Source organism: Corythoichthys intestinalis, chromosome 21, assembly GCF_030265065.1.
Source record: "Corythoichthys intestinalis isolate RoL2023-P3 chromosome 21, ASM3026506v1, whole genome shotgun sequence".
Lineage (NCBI taxonomy): Eukaryota > Metazoa > Chordata > Actinopteri > Syngnathiformes > Syngnathidae > Corythoichthys > Corythoichthys intestinalis.
In genome coordinates this window covers 34,341,084-34,367,739 of record NC_080415.1, presented here as the reverse complement: position 1 = coordinate 34,367,739, position 26,656 = coordinate 34,341,084, and the positions used below count along the sequence as shown (strand labels likewise).

Below are 26,656 nucleotides of genomic sequence, written 5' to 3'. Positions count from 1 at the left end.
TTAGCTTTTTAATACTTTATATGTACTCATGTATTCCAACAATTCTTTATGTATATTTGTTCAATGTAATTTCAGGCATAATGGGGTTAACATACAGTAAACATGCTTGGAAGGACCTGTCTAAAAGCAAGTCAAAAATAGAAACGCGCTTCCATAGAAACCAGCACGCTCAAAATAAAAACGTGTTTTCAAGAACCATGCCGCAATAACACATTATGGGAAAAAAACAAAAAATTGTTTTCCCAACATTTTTCTTTTTTGGGAAAATGCCATTCGTGATGATGGTGCTTAAGGCCAAAGTGAGAAGAAGGCTATTTTGCGTCTAGTGTTCAAACCCGTCTCTATCCTAGCAACAGCAGTCTAGTTGGCGGTTGCCGCGGAGACTCGCCAAGCAAATGCTCTGGCTCGGCGGGCCGAAGAGACTCGCTGACGAGGAAGCCGCTTACAGCAGAATCGGAGCCTGAGGACGTGCAAATGTGCTGAGAATAAATAAACTACACCTTCGTCGAGTTCGCCACTGTTCAAAAATGTTCGTTCGGGAGCGTTGAGGGACGTTCAGGAGTGGTCAGGAATTGGCTTCAGTTCAGGGACACTCTGCAGACTCCACCAAGAGCGTTATAAGAAGTGTTAAGGAGCGTTTCTGATGCATTTTCAGGGGCGTTCAAGGGTGACTGAGGAGGAGTTCGAGAGCGCTGAGGGATGTTTAGGAGTGGTCAAGAACTGGGTTCAGTTGAGGGGCACGCAGAAGACTTCACCAAGAGCATTAAGTAATGTTCAGGAGGAATTTGCGTTGCATTTTGTGGAGTGTTGGGTTCAATTAAGGGACACTCTTAAAGCGGAAGTTCAGAATTTTTGACATTAGGCTTAATCTTCGAGTTAGCAGGGGTTTAATGAGTCGGTGGAGTTGATTTCAACAAATTTGGTTGGTTCGTAATTTGTTAGTTTCAGGGCTCCGGAGTGGCTAAGCTAGTGGAAGTCAATTGGGCTGACTTAGCATGCCAATAAAAAATGATACAGATCTACGAACAGATCCAACATAGTCAAATAAATTCAAAATGCAGATCATTGTTCCAAAACACCCATGCAACCGAAACAATGTCCCACCAAACTGCTGTAATTCATTTCATTCTGTAGGACTATTTTTTTTAGATGCGTAACATCCATACCTGTCAAGTTGTACGGTTTCGGCGTAATTTGTACAAGTGAGCACTGATTTTTAAATGTGTACGCCGTTCGATCAAAATCTGGACGTTTTTCGTGCATTACATTTATTTTCTCCGTTCGGATTTTGTCACCGTTTCGGCAACGAGACAATATGTGTTACTATGCGTTACTGCGTTGGTTGAATGACGGAGAGCGAAGTGTTTGTTGTGACGTTATTGCAAATGCAATGCTAGGCTAGGTGGCTCCAATATTTCCTGACTGTAGCCGACAGCCTACAATCTACGTCTAGATATCTCATGCATATACAACTACATGTGAAATGACAGACTCGGTGGCGTTAGTAAACAGCCGCCATTTTAGAGCAGTACACTTCTCAGAAATGCTCTGTTGTAGTGAAACTTCCTAGCGAACCTAAGTAACTTTTTATCTAAAATACTCCTAAATCGGCAAAATCTTGACTTGAATCTATCATTAAATGATGAAACAGTTTTAAAACTTTCACGTCGAAATGAAATAATAAACATATGAGTAACTAAATTACTGTTTGGGAGACGTAATTTGTAACTGATTAATTACTTTTTAAAAGTAAGATTAACAACACTGGTCATAAAGATGAAGTCTGCAGAATGAAAAGTGGCAAAAGTGGAGATTTTATTCTGCCAATTTGTTGCCGAACACGATTTGCCTGCAACTATTGCTGATCACTTCTCAGAATTAGCAAAAGAAATGTTCCCTGACTCAAAGATTGCATCGGTAAGTTAATTTTATCAATTGACCTTTTTAATTTATAATTGGACACACTAACGAACTACCTTCAAGTCAAATTGAATTGCTAGCTGAAGTGCCATGAAGTGCAGCCATCAAGACATGATAGAAATTTCCAAAATGCAACATACAAGTATAACAAAAGTCACTATTAATTTTAGTAATCATGATGTAGCTGTAGATATTGTTCCTTGATTGCTCCAGGTTATATGTTACCATATAACCATTAAATTCATATTATTTTAAAAATTTAGTTTTATTTTTGTTTCATATTGCACGCTATATACAACGTTGTAAGATTAGTCACTAATTTGTAAGGGCATACGTCACTATTTGTAAGATTGCCAACGGCCTCGGGTTGACAGGTATGAAAATAACCACAACAGAGATCAGTGCTTCGGCCACTCGTTCTCACGCTGCATTCGAGGAAGATTGGAAATTAGACATCTCCCACTTGGAGGGTATAAGTTGCGACCTCAAAGCTTTCCAAGCAAATGTAAACAGCAAAGATGAAAATTTTTTTTTTTAAATTTTTTGCCGTCAAAAGACATTTTGACCTCTAGCAAGCCTGCCTTCACGTAAGTGATCAAATAGTGCAGCATTAGCAGCATTAGTCTGCTGAGTTAACTGACGACCGGCAACAGGGCGAAATGTGAATTTAGAGGCTGTGGAAACAGACAGAAGAAATGGGCAAAGGAAAGTTTCCACAAAATCCCTATGAAGAATGAGGAACAATATAAACTGGGTACTTGCGGCTGCCTACGACATATAAAAAAATCAGCGGTGAAAAAAAAAACAATGTCATATCACTCCGCCGTGCTCTTCTGCAGAGCTTCTAGATTTCCAATGTTGCTGTTCATACTGCAAATATTGACACGGAATGGTAAGTTTTAACAACTTTCTCCTGAAAACATAGCCAACACTATTGATTGCATGGGTCATCGATGATTTTCATGTGTGCATATGTTGTTTTTTATTGGCATGCTATAATAGTGCCATTAACTCGCGCTAGCTTAGCCACTCCGGAGCCCTGAAACCAACAAAGAACTTGCAAAAGAAACGGAATTTGTTGAAATCAACTCAACCAACTAACTAAACCCCTGCTAACTCGAACATTAAGCCTAATGTCAAAAATTCTGAACTTTAAGTGACGTTCAGAACCACTTTGTGTTGCATTTTCAGGGGCTTTCAGGAGGAAATCAGGAGCGCTGAAGGATGTTCAGGAATTGGGTTCAGTTCATGGACACTCTGAAGACTCCACCAAGAGCATTAAATTTTGTTCAGGAGCACTTTGTGTTGCATTTTCAGGAGTGTTCGGGGTGCTGGGGGATGTTCAGGAGTGATCAGGAATCAGGTTCAGTTGAGGAACACCCAGAAGACTCCATTAAGAGCATCCAAGAGCATTAGGGAATGTTCAGGAGCAGTTTTTGTTGCATTTTCAAGAGCATTCAGGGTTGCTGAGGAACTTTCAGGAGTGGTCAGGAACTGGGTTCAGTTTGGGCACACTCTGAAGACTACACTAAGAGCATTCAAGAGCATTAAGTGAGGTTCAGGAGAACTTGATGTTGCATTTTCAAGGGTGACGGAGGAGGAGTTCAGGAGCTCTGAGCAATGTTCAGGAGTTGGGAATTGGTTCAGTTGAAGGACAATCAGAAGACTTAACCAAGAGCATTCAAGAACATTAAGTAACGTTCAGGAGCACTTTGCATTGCGTTTTCAGGAGTGTTCAGGGGCGCTGACGGATGCTGTGGAGTGGTTAGGAATTGGGTTCAGTTCAGGGATATTGAGAAGATGACATTAAGGGCGCTCAAGACCATTAAGTGACTTTCAGGAGCACTTTACGTTGCATTTCCAGGGGCCTTCAGGGGTGACCAAGGTGTTCAGGAGTGCTGGGGAATGTTCAGGAATGGTCAGGACCTAGGTTCAGTTGATGGACACTCAGAAGACTCCACCAAGAGCATTAAACAATGTTCAGGAGCACTTTGCGTTGCATTTTCAGGAGCGTTCAGGGGCACTGAGGGATGTTCAGGAGTGGTCAGAACTGGGTTCGGTTGAGGGGCACGCAGAAGACTCCACCAAGAGCATTAAAAAATGTTCAGGAGCAATTTGTGTTGCATTTTCTGGAGTGTTCAGGGGCGTTGAAGGGACATTCAGGAGTGGTCAGGAATTGGGTTCAGTTGAGGGCCATGCAGAAGACTCCAACAAGAACGTTCAAGAAAATTAAGTAACAGTGAGGAGCATTCAGAGGCGACTGAGGAGTGGTCAGAATTGTTCAAGTACTTGACTGAGGAGCGTTCAAGAGCATCAAGTGTTGTGAGTTCAAAAGTGGTCAGGAGCTGAGAAGGTGTGTTCGGAACGAAGCTTTCAGGAACATTTGAAGAGCATTCGAGAGAAGAGTGCTATGCAGCGACAATGTTCAGGAGCAGCCATGGATGGCGATAGACGCCCGATCCATTCGAAGCGGGCGGCTGGCAGCGAATGAACATTCGTTCATTCGCTGCCAGCGCTCCCGCTCCGAATGGATCAGACGTCAACTCGCGATAAACTATCCACAAACCCGTTTAAAGTTGCGTTCAAGGACGCATGTACAGCGTGATGAGCCCCGCATTGTGCAACCTTTGCCACAGGTTCATCTCCAGCTTAAGGTCGTGATTGATGAAGAATCCCACTGGTCGGTACTTCCGGTCGTAGTAGTGGTCTGAGTATTTTTTGAACTGGGGCGTCATAAAGCCATACGCGCTGACACGGTCGCATGTATGCAGCGCAGCCAGCAGCATGGTGGCGCCGGTGGACGGACGGTAGATGTTTCGGTGTTTGGTTTTCAGAGTTCTGGATGGGAGGAACCTGCGCGAGAGGCAAAAGAAAGTGGGGTTTCCACGGGGACAGAGTATCGGGGTGGTGGTGGGGGGATCTCACCTGTTTCGGATGTAGCGGATGAAGTCCGGGTGGTACATTTTCAGTTGGGTCGACGTCACGTTTTTCCCAAAGTATTTTGCCGGGCTGAGCGGGGTAAACAAAATGAAATAAATTAATGGACATGGACGTCCCAAACAACTATTTTCTAAAAGGCAATGGAAAAATGTATTTTTATGTGTTTACGGGTAAGTTCTTAATAATTGGAGGGAAAACTATTATAGATTGAAATATTATAGCTAAGGCAGGTTGTTAAGTTGATTGTTAAGTTACTGTGAATTTCAATGGCTAAATGTATTTTTATCTAGTTTTTAGTATAATATATTGTTGATTTATAGGGCTGTCAAAATGATCGCGTTAACGGGCGGTAATTAATTTTTTATATTAATCACGTTAAAATATTTGACGCATTTAACGCACATGCCGCGCCCAAACAGATTAAAATGAGAGCACAGTGTAATGTCCACTTGTTACTTGTATTTTTTGTCTCCCTCTGCTGGCGCTTGGGTGCGACTGATTTTATGGGTTTCAGCACCATGAGCAACAATGGCGAGCTACTAGTTTATTTTTTGATTGAAATTTTTACAAATTTTATTAAAACGAAAACATTAAGAGGGGTTTTAATATAACATTTCTATAACTTGTACTAACATTTATCTTTTAAGAACTACAAGTCTTTCTATCCATGGATCGCTTTAACAGAATGTTAATAATGTTAATGCCATCTTGTTGGTTTATTGTTATAATAAACAAATACAGTACTTCTGTACCGTATGTTGAATGTATATATCCGTCTTGTGTCTTATCTTTCCATTTCAACAATAATTTACAGAAAAATAAGGCATATTTTCTAGATGGTTTGAATTGCAATTAATTACGATTAATTAATTTTTAAGCTGTAATTAACACGATTGAAAATTTTAATCGTTTGACAGCCCTAATAATTTAGTATAATATATTTAGGTATTATATTATTTTTTGGGGAGAATGTTATGATATTATGGAAAAATTATTTATTTTGGAAATAAATATCATCATATATTTTATTATAGAAATAAACCTTTCCATCATATTAATTTTTTATACAGTGGTTTAAAAAAAGTATCTGAACCTTTTGGAATTTCTCACATTTCTGCATAAAATCATCATCAAATTTAATCTGATCTTTGTCAAAATCACACAGATAAAAAAAAAAAACTGTGTTTCCTTTAACTAAAACCACCCAAACATTTATATATTTTTTTTGTTTTAATGAGGATAGTATGCAAATAATGACAGAAGGGGGAAAAATAGGTAAGTGAACCATCACATTTAATACTTTGTGGCCCCTCTTTGGCAGCAATAACTTCTACCAGATGCTTCTTGTAGCTCCAGATCAGTCTGGCATATCGACTAGGACTAATCTAGGCAGATTCTTCTTTACAAAACTGCTGTAGTTCATTCAGATTCGTGGGCTGTCTGGCATGAATCGCCGTCTTTAGGTCATGCCACAGCATCTCAATGGGGTTCATGTCTGGACTTTGACTTGAGCACTCCAGAACGTGTATTTTGCCTAAAATCCTTCTGAAGTTGATTGACTTTTGTGTTTTGGGTCATTGTCTTGTTACAGCATCCATCCTCTTTTTAGCTTCAACTGTCTTACAGACAGCCTCAGGTTTTCCTGCAAAACACCCTGATAAAATTTTGGATTTATTTTTCCATTAATAATTGCAAGTTGTCAAGGCGCTGAGGCAGCAAACAGGCCCAAATCACGATGCTTCCTCCACCATGCTTCACGGTGGGGATGAGATGTTGAAGTTGGTGAGCTTTTCGGTTTATCCTCGACACATGACATTGTGTGTTACTCCCAAACAATTCAACTTTGGTTTCATCAGTCCACAAAATATTTAGCCAAAACTTCTTGAGTGTCCAAGTGCCTTTTTGAGAACATTAAATGAGCAACAACGTTTTTTTTAGACTGCAGTGGCTTCTTCAGTGGAGTCCTTCGATAAACACCATTCTTAGCCATAGTTTTACATACTAGTACAGGTAATGTGCGCACAGAGATATTGGACTGTGCGAGTGATTTCTGTCAGTCATTAGCAGTAACCCTAGGGTTCTTTTTTACCTCTCTGGTGTATTCTGCGCTGAACTCTTAGCGTCATCTTTGGTGGACGGTCAATGCTTGGGAGAGAAGCAACAGTGCCAAACTCCATTTTTAGACAACGTCTCTGACTGTCAATTGATGAACATCCAGATTTATACAAATCAACAATCCTTGATCGCAGGTCTTCAGACAGCTCTTTTGACCGAGCCATGATGCACATCAGACAATGCTTCTCATCAAGACATTTCTTACCAGGTGTGTGTTTTATAGCGGGCAGGGCAGCTTTAAACCACTTATCAGTGATTGGGCACACACCTGGCTTTTAAATTGTTTGGTAAAAATTGGTTGCAATTGTTCTTTTAGTCTCCTTAGGCAGAGGAATGACTTACTTATTTTCCCCCTTCTGTCATTGTTTGCATGCTACCCTTATTAATATATGAAAACCTATAAATGTTTGGGATGGTTTTAGCTAAAGCGGATTTTCATCTGTGTGATTTTGACAAACATCAGACCAAATTTGATGGTGACTTGCAGATATGTGAGAAATTCCAAAAGGTTTAGATACTTTTTCATACCACTGTAAAATGATTTCCTTACCAATATGTCGCTAATCATTGTATCGGCATTTTGTGAGATTATCGTTATCATGAGTTTAGTATTGCAAATCGTATCGTATCGTGAGATACCAAGAGGTTCCCATCCCTAATTTTAACAATAAAACGCTTGACACAAAAAGATTTGGTGTTCAAACGTCCATGTAGTCTGATCTATAAGTAAATTTAGTAGATACAAAAACAGTATTTTCCATCAACTATCCTGCATAGTACCTGTAATTTTATTATGTTCTAAAATTTTGGGGGGAGAATTGCAGGGGAAAATTACGAAAAATTAAATATGGAAAAAATGATTGTGTATGAAATATTATTTGGATATTTGGGGATAAATAGAATAAAAAGTAATACTGTAATCATTTATTTTGGAAGTGAACTTTTGCATCATGTTCTAATTGATGGATATATTACAGTATTGGCCCGATTATAAAACGGCCCTGATTATAAGACGATCCCCTCTTTTTCAGGACTCAAGTTTGAAAAAAGACTTTTTGAACACCAAATTAATTTTTATACAGAAAATATTTACAGTACATCTGAAACAAATGATTATAACAATACAATTGAGAGAAAAAGCATGTTATTTTGCCTCATTCAAATCTTAATATCTGAACATTTAAATATGTGAACTACATTCGTAAATGAATGGCTTCTGGTTTTTGAAATGTAAATAAACCAATCTATTGTGATAAAACAACAAAATTGCAATAACTGAATTAACCATCAAAGTGAAGTCTAACTGTAGTCTTGAAACAAATCTGAATAAGTAAAAACATTGCAATAAAATAATGCAAACTGGTTAAACTTGAGAGGAGCTGAGATCTGTCATGACAGAACATCGCTTCAATGATATCTGGCGCCATCTAGCGTCGTGAATGGGTATAACGTCTAGACTGCGAATATAAGACGATCCCCACTTTTTCAGTCTTATTTCAATGCAAAAAACACCGTCTTATATTCGGGCCAATACGGTAATTTTCCTAAATTATGGAAGTAAATATTGTGCTATGGTCTGTTTCATCATTTGTTGAATTATTCTATTTTTAGAAGGCAACTAGGCAAACAAAATATTCCAAAAAGTGGACTGACTCTTTTCCTCGGTCTCGCCCTTGTTCAACAGGGGTCCGCAGGGCCGCCGCTTTCATCAGCAGGTAGTCGCGGTCGTGGTCGGGCAAAAAGACGTAACGCGTTTCCTGTCCGGAGGGCTAAGTCAGTGTTCAGTCACATCACCTCAACAGGAGTGCACGCGGGGCTCACCTGAGACTTGGGCGGCCCTCGGAAGCCGGCCGAGGCGTAGCTCGCCATGGAGTTCATCAGCGTGTTGGTCGAGAAGGTGTAATGAGTGGTGCGGAACCCCACGTCCTCCTCAAATCCCGCCACGATGGCACCATTGGTCCTAGAAGGCCAAAATCAGAACTTTTGCCGACATGGGCAGCGGCGGCGCGCCCTCACCTGAAGACGTAGTGGTGACCGTCTATCTCCTTCCCTTTCTTAGAATCCTTGAGGATGCCGCCGTTCCCGACCACGGCGCAGCGGACGCAGCCGGACGAGTCGGCGCGACGCTTCCAGTCATCGAACATGACGGCGTTGGCCGACGAGTTGAGATAAGCCAACGCGTCTGATAGCGCTAAGGGGAAAAAAAAAAGAAAATTCATATTAGCTTCCCAAATCTCGCAAGCATATATTCACTCAAAAAATGTGAGGACACTGAAGAGTTGAGGCGGCTATTTTGTGACTACTCTAGATAACGGGCAGTGGGACCTCTCCCATGTTTATGTGCCTTGTTTCAATAAAGGTGTGTTTCCTAGGCGGATGGACCAACGCTAAATCAATAAAGTCCAAACAAAAGAATAGCATTGCTATTGTGAACTTGAACGCATGTGGTTGCACTTTACCGCTCCAACCGGTTCAGTTCCTACAAGGGGTCAGACTTCCACATTCGACCGACTAAAGCGGCGCTCATGGCAAAAATGTTCAATAGCAAACTGAGAATAGGGTTGCAAACATGAATCAACAATTAATCAATTATCAAATTCATTGATAATCATCAATCAATGCATTTTTTTTTTTAGATATTGTTGACCTCTGAATTGTCCATATAACCTTTTTTAGACTCTTAAAGTTTACCAAGGAATTAAAGACTTGTAGGCTCTAATAAGCCACAGTTGATCTCTTTTACTTAAATATGTTATTAGAGAAAAACATAAAATATTACCATTGATTTAAAAATCTATAACATTTTGTACATGTTTTCACCTACGGAGGGCGCCATTTTTTACGCACGCAATGGACGCCGATGACGTAGTTAGAATGGACTGGGAGAATATCTGTGCTAGCTAGCAAGCGAAGCTAGTATGACGACTGGCATGATTTTGTCACATTCTGCTGCTTGTCAGATTGTTTTGTTACAGAGCTGTGGGATGAGTTCCCAACATTGTACTTGCATCCAATTCCATCTCATCATCAGTGTTTTTAAACCGATCCTAGGCAGGTTGCCAAGATACTGACATGCTGCCATTTGACAGTTTGTATATCCCTTAGTTGCTAGTTGCATCATTGTAATGTTTTTTTTGTTTGTCTCTCTCTCTCAGCTGCGTTGAAACATGATCAAGCAATTGGACGTCTATCATTGCCAATGCTAGTGAATGATAGCATTGTAATTATTGTCTTTTTCATTTTATGTTTTAATATCTATTAAATGTTTAGCCTTTAATATAAAAATAGTAGTTGCTTCTTAATTGTTGTTTAACAACCTATTTTTCTTCATTAAAAAAAAAAAAATCAATAAATGTTATCTCATTTTTAAAAATGTTTGTTAACTATTGAATTATTGATCTAAAAAAATGTTTCTAAAAAAATGATTTTTGAGGAAAAAAATAGAATATATATTAGAGTTGCAACAATTAAACGACAACTAATCGATTAGCAAATTAATCGACAACTATTTTGATACCCAAATTAGTCGTTTAGGACCTTCTTTACCTTAAATTTGCCTAAATTCTTGAACTTACAAATTATATATAACTTCTCAATTGTAAATATCAGATTTCTTCATTATATTTTTGTGAAGTCAAAGTAGCACATGGAAAAAAAATCAGCTTTTACTTTGGAAAAAAAATTCACAGTTTTGCCAATTTTCAGACATCTTACGATTTAAACTAGCTTTCTTAATGAGGCCGCAACAACTAATGAATTAAAATCGATTAATAAATTAGTCGCCAACAAATTTGATAATCGATTAATGCCGGCAGCTATGAGCAGTCCCGTTTGGGTCTTTGTTTTGCGTGTAATGTGAGGCTGTGTGCGTGCATGCCAGTGATTAGAGCAAGAGAGAAGGAGTTCCCTGCTGCACTAGGTTGGGTTGCTGATTTAATCATAGCACAAATGTCGAGAGTTAGATTGTCTTTTGTGTTGTGAGACCCAGTGTGCCTCCATCAGAGGTGAGTAAATGAAGACAATTGCATTTTTTGTATTCTTTGTTGAGGCGTCACTACTTATCACCGAGGGCTAAGCAAGTTAGCGATCAGTATATTAATCAGTGTCCTAAGCGTCCATTTGTATTGTGTTTGGGAGAAGCATATTAGCGCTTGATTTATTGTTAGATAGTAAAGTTGATAGTATTTTTTTTTTAATGGAGAAACCACATACTGTATATAAATCCAATAATATACCAGCTTAGAGTCTTAACGCAAACTCTCATTCAAACTGTAAATTGTCATACAAAAGTGCACTTTAAAATGGGATTTTGTGTTCATTGTTACTTACAACATGCCTCAAGTTAAACTGTGAAGGTAATTGAAAAAAAGTGACATTTATCCGATTAATCGTTCAATTGATTGGCTGATTAATCGATTATAAAAATAATCGCTAGTTGCAGCCCTAATATATATTCACGCTTAAAATATTTGTGGACAAATATTTTCACCGCTTCATGCGTGAATTATTATTATGAATTAGTTAAGTCAAAGGCTGCCATTGACGGCGTGAGGCGTCCAATCCATTCTGACTGGGAGGGGGCGAATGAACGAACTAGTGCTGCAACGATTAATCAATTATCTAGTGTAATTTGCTTAGAAAAAAGCTTCGAATCAAATTTTGCTGCTTCGAGGATTCGTTTAGAGAGGCGTTGCAATCGTTTGTTTTGAATGTGTTTTTATTGATTTGGCTGGGAACCGTGAACATGGCATAACTCATTTGGCATGGCTGAATCCAGCTGCTCCCTGTTAAGACCAACGTAAGGTAAGTTTTTGTTTAAGCTAAGCAATTGTAATTCAGATTATAGGTATATTTAGCAGTTTTTTGCGTGTATGTGTGAACGATTTAATCAGTGCATTGTAAAAAAAAAAAAAAAAAAAGTTAGCATTTTATAGCATCTAAGCTAGCGGACTTTTGCTATGCAAGTTAACCAATTGTTCTTTTGTTGTACTTAGATCCTCATTTATTTATTGATTTTTTTCATACCGTTCGAGACTCAGGTATTGTAATCCATAATTTATATTTTTTCTGCGTAGTTTGAAGAAACATTCAGGAATTTAAATTTCTCTCTCTTTTTAAAGTGCAATCTTAGTAAGCCTTTGTTTCACATCTCCTAAAAGGTATTTTGCAACGCATTAAATGTTCCTCATCCTATTATTCAAACTAACTAGTTGATAGATTTCTAAAAAAAATCGATAGCTGCAGCCCTAGAACGAACGTTCAAATTAGATTGGACACCTAGCTCCGTCAATGGCACTGAAATATGAGCTTTCACAGCCACTCCTTCAGGATTAAATGAATTGGACAATGGACAGCTATCACTGTCAATGGCATGCAATAAGGTAAACACTATGGGGGGAGTCAACTTTCTGATTTTATTCATATTACCCTTATTAATTTAACTTTTTATTAACATTTTATTAATTTGTAAAGGAATTTATTATTCAATGAAAAACATAACAAACACAATGATGACTGATTAGTCGACTAATGGCAAAAATAATGTGATTAGTCGGCTATCAAAAGAATTTTTGTGAAATGTGGGTACTAACTTTGGTAGCTGAGGCCCCCCCAGCCATTTGCACCCGCGTAGCGGCTGAGGCGGCGGTATTCGTCGGGCGTGGCGTGCGTTAGCCACTGCAGCACCGGAACGTTCCCCAGGAAAAGCTGGGCGAAGTCCGACTCGGCGACGAGACTTCGAATGCCGTCGGGACATTCCTGCGCACCAAAAGTGGAGCGATATGTAAGAATCGGTGAACAACTACTCGACTACTGTGATATCATCTCGTGAGCTCGGCAGTGAGTCACAGAGAACCAATGAGAACAGGCAACATGAATTCAAGGTCAGAGGTGGCCAATATTGTTTTTGGCAGCCCTTTTAATTTTTGTCTTAGTCTTTCGGATGAAATACTTATTAGTCGTTAGCCATATTAGCCATATTTTAGTCATTTCAAAATTAGTCCAGTTTTCGTTGAGCAACACTACAAATGTTTTCGTCCAAAATGAAAAAAAGGTTTTCGAACAATTTTGAATCAACATGTATAGACGAGCACATATAGTAGCGTCCTGTAAACTGTAGTCGACGCCGACAAAACAAAGACAACACAACAACAGTTTAAGAAGAGACTCGCTACACTAAAATTAATGCTAATGCTCACACAAATGCTATGCTAACGCTACAAGTTACATTTCGTGTGTTATGATCAGTGTCATTACAGATTTAATCTAATTACTGATTATGTTTCAAAAAAGTAATCTAGTTACTTGACTGATTACTTTATTATCAAAGTAACTAAGTTACTTTAAAAGTAACTTATCGGTTATTTTTTATGAATTTTTCTCCCTTTGCTGCCTCAACATAAGAATGACAACAATAAAAAGTCATTGCATGTAATTGACTTTCCGATACTTGAATTTAAAGGGGAAGAGCAGAATTTTTCACTAAGGCTTAATCTTCGAGCTATCCGGTGTTTAATTAGTTGATGGGAGTTGATTTCAACCACCATTGACTCGTGCTAGCTTAGCTACTCCGGAGACCTGAAACTAACAAATAACTGACAAACTGCATGGAAGTTGTTGAAATCAACTCTACCGGCTAATTAAACCCCCGCTAACTCGAGAATTGAGCCTAATGTCAAAAATACTGAACTTCGGGTTAGGGATTAGGGGTTAACAGCATATCAGTGCCAATGTAAAACTGCACAATAATCACCAACACACAAATGAATGGCACAGTGCACTAAACACAAGGCGGGGGCGGGCATGAATTCGCGCGCACAACCTGGAAGTACGCCGTACACACACGCGGTCAATTTGGCCACAAATCGTGGCGGCAAATAAGCACTATATCAGGGGTGGGCAAACTATTACACAAAGGGCCTCAGTGGGTGCGGGTTTTTGTTGCAACCCATTAAGAGGACACATTTTCACCAATCTGCTGTTTTACAAGTGCATTCAGTCGATTGCAGTCAGGTGCTTCTCATTTCTGCTGAAACTTTATTGGTTATACTATCTGTGCTGGGTCAGTTGGAACAAAGACCAGGACCCACGGCGGCCCTCGAGGACCGGTTTGCCCACCCCTGCTCTATACACTCAATCGGACTTACAACACATCTCAAAGAGGCTAAACGAACATGTCACCTCACAACATAAATGTACAACACGAATATGATGTAAACATTGCTTGCCAACTACCCGCCGTTGCAATGGCAAAGCTACAAAGCGGCTACGAATGTAGTGGATCCAACCAATCGCCGGAACCCTCCAGAATGAAGGAAAAATACTCACGTTCATTCATAGACCCACACAGATCAACATTCCCTCCTATATCTGAACAGGCAGCTCGAATGTCCTATCTCAGTCCCAAAACACTGAGCGCGTGTGACTTGAGACGAAACAGGAAGTAACTATGAGCGGTAATAGCGGAAGATGTCACATTTTTGCATGATGGTATCACATTTGAACATGATAGCATCAATTTTTTACTTGAACGTTGTCATTTTTTTATATAATAAGATCACATTTTGACATGATAGCATAATGTTTTTACTTGATCGTATCACATTTTTACATGATAATTATCACATTTTTACATTCTACTCATAGCCTCACGTAAGCATGATATCGTGTTAACTCATTCACTACCAAAGATGTATAAACAATGATGTTCTTCAAGCCTGGCTTCCCTCCAGGCTTGCTTGTCAGGTTGGGAGGGGGGGGGGGGCGCAAGGACATGCCAAATGATTGACACGACCCAAACACTGCTACGATGCAGGCTGACTAACTACATGTACACATTGTGAATATATGACGGAAACTATGGTGCATTTTCATCTCGTTACGTTTTAGTCCCCCAAGACGCATTTTTAGCTTGTTATCTTCTCGTCATGAAAACATTGTTCGTTGATGAAATACAGTGGTATGAAAAAATATCTGGATCTTTTGGAATTTCTCACATTTCTGCATAAAATCACCATCAAATATGATCTGATCTTTGTCATAATCACAAAGATGTAAAAACAGTGTCTGCTTTAACTAAAACCACTCAAACATTTATAGGTTTTCAAATATAAATGAGGATAGCATGCAAACAATGACAGAAGGGGTAAAAATAAGTAAGTGAACGCTCTGCCTAAGGAGACTTAAAGAGCAATTGAAGCCAATTCTTACCAAACAATTTAAGTCGGGTGTGTGCCCAATCACTCATGAGTGGTTTAAAGCTGCGCCGCCCACTATAAAAAACACACCTGGTACGAATTGTCTTGATGAGAAACATTGTCTGGAATTGAATCGCGAGCAAAAAAAAGCAATCGGATCGGGAAATATCGGGATCGGCAGAACTAAAACGATCGGGATTGGATCGGGAGCAAAAAAACATGATCGGAACAACCCTAATTTTAATATATAAATGAGGATAGCATGCAAACAATGATAGAGGGGGGGGGAATAAGTAAGTCAACCCTCTGCCTTAGAAAAAAAAAAAAAAGAATTGCTAAAAATTGCTAAAAATAAAATTAAAAATAAAAATAAAATTGCTAAAAGAGCAATTGAAACCAATTTTTACCAAACAATTTAAAAGCCAGGTGTGTACCCAATCACTGATAAGCGCTTTAAAGCTGCCCTGCCCACTATAAAACACACACCTGGTACGAATCGTCTTTATGAGAAGCATTGTCTGATGTGCATCATGGCTCGGTCATAAGAGCTGTCTGAAGACCTGTGATCAAGGATTGTTGATTTGTATAAAGCTGGGAAAGGATACAAAACCATCTCTAAAATTCTGGATGTTCATCAATCGACAGTCGGAGAAGTTGTCTACAAATGGAGAGTTTGGCACTGTTGCTTCTCTCCCAAGGAGTGGCCGTCCACCAAAGATGACGCCAAGAGTTCAGCGCAGAGTCAACGATATGTAAAACTATGGCCAAGAATGGTGTTCATGGGAGGGCTCCACGGAGGAAACCACTGCTGTCCAATAAAACATTGTTGCTTGTTTAATGTTCCCAAAAAGGCACTTGGACACTCCACAGAAGTTTTGCCAAAATATTTTGTGGACTGATGAAACCAAAGTTGAATTGTTTGAAAGTAACACAAAAATGGAACAGCTCACCAATACCTCATCCCCATCATGAAACATGGTGGACGGGGCATCTTGATTTGGGGCTGTTTTGCTGCGTCAGGGCCTGGACAACTTGCAATCATTAATGGAAGAATGAATTCAAAATTTTATCAGGATGTTTTGCAGGAAAACCTGAGGCCGTCTGTCAGACAGTTGACGCTTAAAAAGAGGATGGATGCTGCAACAAGGCAATGATCAGAAACACAGAAGTAAATCAACTTCAGAATGGTTTCAGAAGAACAAAGTACACCTTCTGGAGTGGCCATGTCAAAGACCAGAATTGAACCCCAGTGAGATTCTGTGGCATGACCTAAAGACAGCGATTAATGCCAGACATCCCAGGAATATGACTGAACTACAGCAGTTTTGTAGAGAAGAATGGGCCAAGATTAGTCCTGATTGATGTGCCAGACTGATCTGCAGCTACAGGAAGTGTCTGGTTGAAGTTATTGTTGCGAAAGGGGGAGGGGGGGCTCAAAATATTAAATGTGATGGTTCACTTGCTTATTTTTCCCTCCTTCTGTGATTATTTGCATACTATCCTCATTAAAATATGACAACCTATAAATGTTGGGGTGGTTTTAGTTAAAGCAGACAGGTTTTTTTTTATCTGTGTGATTTTGACAAAGATCAGATCACATTTGATGGTAATTTTATGCAAAAATCTGAGAAATTCCAAAAGGTTTGGATACTTTTTCATACAGCTGTATTTTCGTTATCGTTGAAGAAAAAAACAACAAGGGAAGTGGCTTGACTCACAGTTAGCGGTGTAACGTTTTGGCTGGCATATGAGTCTCCGATGAACGGCGACTCGGTGGGCTTGGCCAAAATGTTTTTGCGGGAAGGCGTAGGTTCGTTCCTGGCGTGGGCGGGGCTAGGCGAGGGGGCGGGGCTCGTCCGGTTGCTGTGGCGGCGCGGTTCGGAAGTTAGGGGTTCGCTGTGCGAAAGAGGAAATATTCAGTGAGCCTGTGGGCGGCTCACATTAATGGCATCATGTGTCCAGTGATATTTGTTGTTAAAAATCATGTAAATGCATAAATTTAAAAGAAAAAACTAAAGAGTAATTCAATATATAACTCATATGTAAATGCTTAATTTTTAAAACAGTTTTTTAAAAATCAAATTAATTAAAAACTAAATAATTAGAATAAAAGTATAAATAAAGAGTAGTAAAACAATTGAAAATAGGAAATTTCACAACTGTTTTTAAAACGATCAAAAACGAAGGAATGTAATAAATAATTTCTAAAGAAAACATTAAAATAAATATTTAGTAGGACTGTCAAACGATTAAAATTTTTAATCGAGTTAATTACAGCTTACAAATTAATTAATTAAAAACCAAATATGCCATATTTTTCTGTAAATTATTGTTGGAATGGAAAGATAAGAGACAAGACGGATATATACATTCAACATACGGTACATAAGTACTGTATTTGTTTATTATAACAATAAGTCAAAAAGATGGCATTAACATTATTAACATTTTTTTAAAGCGATCCATGGATAGAAAGACTTGTAGTTCTTAAAAGATAAATGTTAGTGTAAGTTATAGAAATTTTATATTAAAACCTCTCTTAATGTTTTCGTTTTATTAAAATTTGTAAAATTTTCAATCAAAAAATAAACTAGTAGCTCGCCATTGTTGATGTCAATAATTACACCATGCTCACTCATGGTACTAACCCATAAAATCAGTTGGACCCAAATGCCAGCAGAGGGCACCAAACACCAAAAAACAAGTAACAAGCGGACATTACACTGTACTGTCATTTTATTCTGTTTGAGCGGGGCATGTGCGTTAATTGCGTCAAATATTTTAACGTGATTAATTAAAAAAACGAATTACCACCCGTAAAAGCGATCATTTTGACAGCCCTAACACTTAGGAGAAATTTTACAAAATAATTAAAAAAAAAAAAGTTTTTATGTTACAGAAAAAAAATAAAATTTTGTTCCAGGCTATTATGCATGTCTACAAAATAAGGAGGAAAACGTAAATATTTATATAAAAGCATTAGAAAGTACAACAGTAAAAAAATGTGGAAAATAGAATTCCAAAGTCGTGACCACAAATCCAAACTTTTAGGGAAACAAAAGTGTTTTTACGCATCAATGCCACAAAAAAAATTTAGAAATACCACTTATAAACTGGGAACAAAATATGTGTTGCATGGTGTAATTTAATGAATATATAATTCAAAAATTATTTTGTTTTTCCTTGAACAATTTGACACTTACAGTATTTCCGAGCTCCACGAAGACGCGCGATTGAAGTGGGTCCAGGACAGTGCCAGGGAGGGCTCCAGGTTGTCATACAGGAAGTACACGCACATCACGGAGGCGACGGTGACGGCGGCCAGCGTCAGACGCCTTGGCGCCGACATCCCCGCCGTCACCGATGGAGTACGTCCAGGATCCGGCGCAATTCTATGTGGAGAAAAACGGAAAAAAGAAAAAAATCACGCTGACAAATACATATAAGGGACTGGTCGCCAGGTACGTGTTGGAAATTCTAAGAATGAAACGATGGTGATTCCTCAACATCCATTTTCAACTTCCTGTGTGGCCACCTTGGCTTCCTTTTTGTGGCACAGAAGAGAAGAGACTCCAACACATTACTGTTTTTTTTGTGGCGGGGCAGGTGTCAACTTTCCCCCCGTCACCGGGTCATGTTGACGGGCGTAAACTGAGACACAGCCTTGCCTGGTGCCTTCCCTCTTTCTTTCTGGGACAATAAAGTTGACTACAAGGACTGAGGGGGGGAGGGGCTTCTACGAATGAAATGGGTTTTTCACCGGCCTGCTGATAAACTTCCAATCCCGGCAACAGAATCCGGCCCTCTGAAAACAAAAATGTCTTTGTGGGAGACGTACCAGGTCCCTCTCAACAATCGGACATTGTGAATATGAAACCAACAGCATTTAAACTAGAAACACCAAACAGAAACACACCGCTTTTAAGATGATTCTAACCAAAAATCCAACATGATTCGATTCAAAGCCGATGAACTAATTGGCTGCCATTGACATCCAATCCATTTGGAGTGAGAGGGGCTAAAGAATAAATGAACAAACTACTTTTTTGATACTTTTGGGTCACATCTTGCACATTTGAGTGCATTTCTGGGATACTTACTGTCAATTTTGCGGCTTTTCCGGGTCACTTTCTATTTTCCATGGGAAATAAATGTTAATGTTTTTGTCAAATTTTTGTGGAACCGTACATTTTGGCATACAGTCGTATGAAAAAAGTATCTGAAACTTTTGGAATTTCGCACATTTCTGCACAAAATCAAATATTAAATTACCTAAGGAGACTTAAAGAGCAATTGAAACCATTTTTTACCAAACATTCTAAGTCAGTTGTGTGCCCAATCACTGATGAGTGGTTTAAAGCGGCCCTGCCCACTATAAAACACACACCGGGTAAAAATTGTCTTGATAAGAATTGTCTGACGTGCATCATGGCTCGGTCAAAAGAGCTGTCTGAAGACCCGCGATCATGGATTGTTGATTTGTATGAAGCTGGGAAAGGATACAAAACCATCTATAAAAGTCGATAGCCAAAGAAGTTGACTACAAATGGAGAGAGTTGGGCACTCTTGCTTGTCTCAAGGAGTGACCGTCCACCAAAGATGACGCCAAGAGTTCAGCGCAGAATACTCAGAGAGGTAGAAAAGAACCCTAGGGTGTCCGCTAAAGGCTTACAGAAATCACTGGCACAGTCCAATATCTCTGTGCACACATCCACTATATGTAAAACGATAGCCAAGAATGGTGTTCATGGGAGGACTCCACGTAGGAAGCCACTGCTGTCTAAAAAAGATATTGTTGCTCGTTTTTTCGCAAAAAGGCACTTGGACACTCCACAGAAGTTTTGGATGAAACCAAAAGTTAAATTGTTTGGGAGTAACACACAACGCCATGTGTGGAGGAAAAAACGAACAGCTCACCAACATCAACACCTCATCCCCAACGTGAAGCATCGTGGAGGGAGCATCATGATTTGGGGCTGTTTCGCTACCCCAGGGCCTGGACAACTTGCAATCATTAATGGAAGAATGAATTCAAAAGTTTATCAGGATGTTTTGCAGGAAAAACTGAGGCCGTCTGTCAGACAATTGAAGCTAAAAAGACGATGGATGCTGCAACAAGACAATGATCCAAAACAAAGAAGTAAATCAACTTCAGAATGGTTTCAGAAGAACAAAATACACGTTCTGGAGTGGCCAAGTTAAAGTCCAGACTTTAACCCCATTGACTTGCTGTGGCATGACCTAAAGACAGCGATTCATGCCAGACATTCCAGGAATCTGACTGAACTACAGCAGTTTTGTAGAGAAGATTAGTCCTGATCGATGTGCCAGACTGATCTACAGCTACAGGAAGCGTCTGGTTGAAGTTATTGCTGCCACAGGCGGGGCCACAAAATATTAAATGTGATGGTTCTCATTGTTTGCATAAATTCCTCATTAAAATATGAAAACCTATAAATGTTTGGGTGGTTTTAGTTCAAGCACACTGTTTTTTCATCTGTGTGGTTTTGACAAATATCAGATAACATTTGATGGGGATTCTATGCAGAAATGTGAGCAATTTTAAAAGGCTTAGATACTTTTTCAAAACACTGTAGACTTCACTATCAGTTGACGAGACAAGCTCCTACAGACATTTTGCCACTGCTTCATGTAGGGGGCTGTGCCAGGCAGAGTGTCATGGCGGCTTTCACTGCGATAAACTCAAACACACGCTGCGTTCTGACATTGAATTTAGGTGGAAACAGGACGAAATTTTTAGAGCAGACAACCAAGCAGGAGAGTCTTGAGAGTCATTTGGTTGAGGATTCAAGGAAATTTTTATATATAATGGCACCATGTATGCTTTGAAAATGAATGGGGGGAAAAATAGTGTAACTTTAGCTTGAAATATTTATGTAAAATGAATGATAACTACCCAGTTTTTTTTTGCTTTTAACCAAGAATCTAGAATAGTTGTATTTTGAAAACTTCAACTAATCTATAAGTGCAGACAAAATGAACTCAGTACAAGAATCTAGACTGTTTTACGTACATATGTATAGAAATTCCTGGATTTATGATTTTTTTTTTACAAGAATTTTCAATTTAAAAAGCTCTGTTTTGTGACGGCCGTCACACTGGGAGCTTGTATGTATACACAGTAGCTTAATTTTACATTCAAATAATCAGGTAATTTCCAGCCAACTGCTCGTTCTTTTTGGGGGGCAAAAAAAACATTTTAGACATTTCTGCCTCCATATAAAAAATGGCTTTATCATGTTTTGTTTTATGTAACATACCAATCTAAAAACGACGAAGGCCACATAGCCGGCAAGACGTGTTGAGGCAATTGTGACATCTGAATTCCACATAAATAAGTTGTGATTATATATAGAAAAAAGTTAATTTTGCATTTAGGGAGTAAAATTAAGATGATTTTGCATGCTTTCCTCAAGTTTTAAGTTTTTGAAGTGAAAATTGAGTAAATATTGCTATTGATCCTGAAAATATGGGTGATTATCTCTGTATTTGGAGATTTTTGTGCATCTAGTGTAAAATCTGAGCATTTTATGCCATTTTAAGGCTTCTTATATAAAGAAAAAAATTAATCGTGATTTTATCAGGGAATGTCTTTGAATTTTCTGATGTCGCTTATCATGGAGACTCATATATGCCTTACAGAGGTGCCTGTTTTGGTTTTAGGCCGCTAGCGGCTTTGGTTTTAAAAATATTTGAATTTTAAGTTTTTGAAAACAGGCCCCCTACGGATTGGCCCTGTCCCCAGTTTCCCCGTCAACAGATAGTGAAGTCTATGGTTTTGGGCAAAAAGTACAACTTTGTGGGATTTGAGTTCCTGAATTTTTTAAATTTGCAAGTCATGTGAATCGGATACAAAAATGTTGAAATTTTAAATGTTACTGCTGTTGGAAATGATTGGGACATTTTGGTTGAAAAACCAGTGTTTTTGCCACAACTGAGTCAATTTTTGGAACATTTTGAAGTTGGAACATTAAGAATGAGTCAAAGAAAAAAATACAAACATTATATGTAGTGTATTATTTTCCTTACTGTGACTAAGGAGTTATTTTTTGGTCAAACATTTCGAAATCAGGAAGTTCTACTTTACTTAATACAGTTTTGTCGGAATCAAGTTACTGAATCACATTTCTGAGAAGAGCCAGATTTCCGTCTACGTGCCAGTTCGGAGCAACCATCTGGTTGACTCTGATAACGGCAGTGCCAGACAGCAACCCATCGTAGAAATCCTATAATGTCAAAAAAGGTGTTCCGCATCGCTGCTGTAATGGACGGGCATCTTCAACATCACAGGTTGGACAAAACAATGGACACTGATAGGGCCTCTGCCCCTCCCTCCTGAGACCTGACCCATCTTGGGCAGGTGTGCATGTTTTTCTGATGACAGCTTAAGACGGATGGATCGGCCACAGGTGCGGGCAATAACAATCATCCATCCATCTTTAAAATCATGTCGACGTCGCCACCTCGTCGCCCGATCAACTGGTCTGTGTACTACGTCAGTTGTATCATGATATCTCTGATAACTGCCTCACGATTAATATACTCTCACTTTAGGTCCTGTTTTATGCGCGCTCCTCGTCGGATACCACACTTGCCTCCTTCCGAGCATCCACGTCTCATGCTACATCGAGCAGAGCAATCTACACCCGCCACGTTCCCTCTTGTGGTCCCTAATAAAAGATTGCTTGTCACAACCAGTTTGTCTGCACCCCTAACAGGAAACACCTTAAAAAATAAACAAAACGAACTTAATATGGTGTACGTCCGCCTTTTGCCGCAATTACAGCCTCAATTCTCCGAAGCATTGATTCATGCAACTTGTGAATTGTTTCCAAAGGAATTTTAAGCCATTCTTCAATTAGAACACCCTCTAACTCTTCTAGAGACGATGGCGGTAGAAATCCACGTCTTAATTGAACTAACTCTAAATGCTCAATAATGTTGAGGTCTGGGGATTGTGCCAGCCATACAGTGGGGCAAATAAGTATTTAGTCAACCACTAATTGTGCAAGCTCTCCCACTTGAAAATATGAGAGGCCTGTAATTGTCAACATAGGCAAACCTCACCCATGAGAGACAGAATGTGGAAAAAAAAACAGAAAATCACATTGTTTGATTTTTAAAGAATTTATTTGCAAATCATGGTGGGAAATAACCAAACAAAACATCACTGCTCTAGAGGAGATCTGCATGGACGAATGGGCCAAAATACCAGCAACAGTGTGTGAAAAGCTTGTGAAGAGTTACAGAAAACGTTTGGGCTCCGTTATTGCAAACAAAGGGTACATAACAAAGTATTGAGATGAACTTTTGGTATTGACCAAATACTTATTTTCCACCATGATTTGCAAATAAATTCTTTAAAAATCAAACATTGTGATTTTCTGTTTTTTTCCACATTCTGTCTCTCATGGTTGAGGTGTACACATGTTGACAATTACAGGCCTCTCTAATCTTTTCAAGTAAGAGAACTTGCACAATTGGTGGTGGACTAAATACTTATTTGCCCCACTGTATGTGATGGTCGACTTACTCAGAATGTTCCTCATGCCATTCTTTAACAATTATGTTCAATGATTATGATGCCAAAACGTTAGGTGTTTCCAATATTTTGTCCAACCCTTACAACTGTAAAAAGGTTATTATTAAATTATCTCACTTTTGAATGGATGTAAAAGATCCGAGCTGGACATAAATGGAGTTAGTGACAAAATTTGCCGGATGACACTTCATAACATCTGTCATAAGCATTCATTAATGCCCATGACAGTGTCATGTCAGTATTATGACGGTCTTATGACAGTCTTATGGCGCCGCTGTCAAATAAAGTGTTACCTATAAACCCGAATAAATCAACAAATAAGCCGCACTGGACTATAAGCCGCAGGATTCAAAATGAGGCAAAAAAGTAGCGGCTTAAAGTCCAAAAATTACAGTATATTTTAATGTTTTTTAAGCACTGCAAATGTAATAATTATGCTATAAATGAGATATACCTATAAAAGAAAATATTGATTTGTACATGTAGACATGCATATATCTTAACATTTTTCAATAAAATACAGAACTTTTTTTTTAATCGGAAAAAAATTCGCAATGGACTGAGGGCGCCAAGTTTGAAGCGCAAAGTATCGAGGGATCATTGGGAGGGATTATCTTACCGTAATGCACATAATGCAAACAATGATCCAAATAAGGGATGGCTAGCTTCAATTCATTGTTCCTTGTGGAGGCTGGCCTGACCACAATAGTTTTGCAGGTTAGCAAGTTTTAATGTTATGCTCACTCTGATGCAGGTCGGACTTTCAGTGGTAAAAATTAGTGGTGTTTCCTCCACAACATTGACATCTTTACTTACAGTGGCTGCTGCTGGCTGAAAAAAACTTTCTAATATCTCACGTCTTCCAAGGGGGCGGAGGAGGTGGCATACTGTCGACATGCATTTCCGTCGGGGCTGTGTAAGTGTCGGGGGTGGTTCAAGTCATCAGCCAATCAAATGTGCAATTCAGGTGGGAAAAATGGACTGGAGCATTCAGCAAGTGAAAATGGGTGAATGTAAGTTTGAACATAATGGAAATAATTAACTTACAGTGTATCACAAAAGTGAGTACACCCCTTGCATTTCTGCAGATATTTAAGTATATCTTTTCATGGGACAACACTGACAAAATGACACTTTGACACAATGAAAAGTAGTCTGTGTGCAGCCTATGTAATAGAGTTCATTTATTTTCCCCTCAAAATAACTCAAAATATAGCCATCAATATCTAAACCCCTGGCAACAAATGTGAGTACACCCCTTTGAAAAAACGTACATCCCTAAATGTCCAAATTGAGTACTGCTTGTCATTTTCCCTTCCAAAATGTCATGTGACTCGTTACAGGAGGGCTGTCAGCATTGCTGCGGAGATTGAAGAGGTGTGTGTGTGGGGGGGGGGGGGGGGTCATTCCCACCACCATGCTTGACTGTAGGCATGACACACTTATCTTTGTACCCCTCACCTGGTCGCCGCCACACATGCTTGAGACCATCGGAACCAAACAAATTAATCTTCGTCTCATCAGACCATAGGACATGGTTTCAGTAAACCATGTGCTTTGTTGACATGTCTTCAGAAAACTGTTTGCAGGCTTTCTTGTGTACAGTCTTCAGAAGAGGCTTCCTCCTGGGGTGACAGCCATGCACACCAATTTGATGTAGAGTACGGCATATGGTCTGAGCACTAACAGGCTGACCCCCCACCTCTTCAATCTCTGCAGCAATGCTGACAGCACTCCTGTAATGAGTCACATGACTTTTTGGAGGGAAAATGACAAGCAGTACTCAATTTGGATATTTAGGGATGTACGTAGTTCACATGCGGTCTACTCACTTTTCTTGCCAGGGTGTTAGATATTAAGGGCTATATTTTGAGTTATTTTGATGGGAAGTAAATTAATTAACTCTATATGCTGCACACAGACTACTTATTGTGTCAAAGTGTCATTTTGTCAGTGTTGTCCCATGAAAAGATATACCTAAATGTCAGCAGAAAAACAAGGGGTGTACTCACTTTTATTATACACTGTAATAATAGTCGGGTCTATCCTTACAACATATAGGAAGACAATCTAAATTACCTGTACAGAATATAAAGGTTACTTGAAGGTCGGTGGGGACAATTTGAGCATCCTGAAAAGTTGGTACTGTTACAGTATGTCCCTACCGTCCCTATGCAAACATACGCCCTTGCATTCAACTAGCTGTCAGTCAACATATCACAAATGTTATGAAAATATTTCATAAAGGTTGAAAAGTTACCTAGTGTTGCTTTTATTTTATTGCTGACACTGCGTTTTCGAGGTCATAAACATTTACCCCTCTCCTTAAAAAGTCAAACTCCGCCTATGTTTTTACTCCAGAAATTCTATTTCTGTAAAATGTCACCAATGTAACAGTACTTTTACTTGAGATTTTTTTTTTCACGGTACTTTTACAACTCTGACTAACCAATTTTGCGTCACTCCGACGTCATTCTAGCCATGATTACAATCTGATTAAAACACACAACTTTCCTGTCACAAGACTAAGCAAAGAAATCTTTCACGACACGAAGTATGACAACTTTTTCTGTAACCTGATATTTATGATGAGTACAGCAGTATTCTTTCCCAACCCCAACAAGATCCTGCCCTCAATGAATAAGACTTTCTTGCAACATTTCAGTTCTAACAGGCCTCTCACCGCAATTCTAATCACAATTACAGCATGTCCAAGACATTCTAACTGAATCTGGTAAGAGCAAGTTTTGTTATAAGGGGGCAAAAGGCCTCACCTGATCCCGCTGGGCGTCCCTCGGCCCGGCGTTCCGACGACTTGGAGACGCTTTGAGGAGTCGGAGGCACTCGCAGACTGCCGGGGAAAGCCTACGCTGGTGGAGGATTCGGGGGAGGGGGGTCTTCCTCCTCCCCCAGGGTGGGGCCA

The 26,656-nt window shown here is 39.3% G+C and overlaps 1 protein-coding gene across 1 annotated transcript; it reads right to left on the bottom strand.

The window, feature by feature from the left end:
• Positions 1-4,492: 4,492 nt before the first annotated feature.
• Positions 4,493-26,656, bottom strand: st6galnac (ST6 (alpha-N-acetyl-neuraminyl-2,3-beta-galactosyl-1,3)-N-acetylgalactosaminide alpha-2,6-sialyltransferase). Its single transcript, XM_057825994.1, has 9 exons — positions 26,508-26,656; positions 18,374-18,562; positions 16,889-17,066; positions 12,567-12,732; positions 8,992-9,166; positions 8,797-8,935; positions 8,629-8,732; positions 4,846-4,929; positions 4,493-4,773 (listed from the first exon to the last, which is right to left on the bottom strand). The coding sequence occupies exons 2-9, from the start codon at positions 18,517-18,519 to the stop codon at positions 4,503-4,505; spliced, it is 1,263 nt and encodes a 420-aa protein (XP_057681977.1). The 5' UTR covers positions 18,520-18,562; positions 26,508-26,656; the 3' UTR covers positions 4,493-4,502.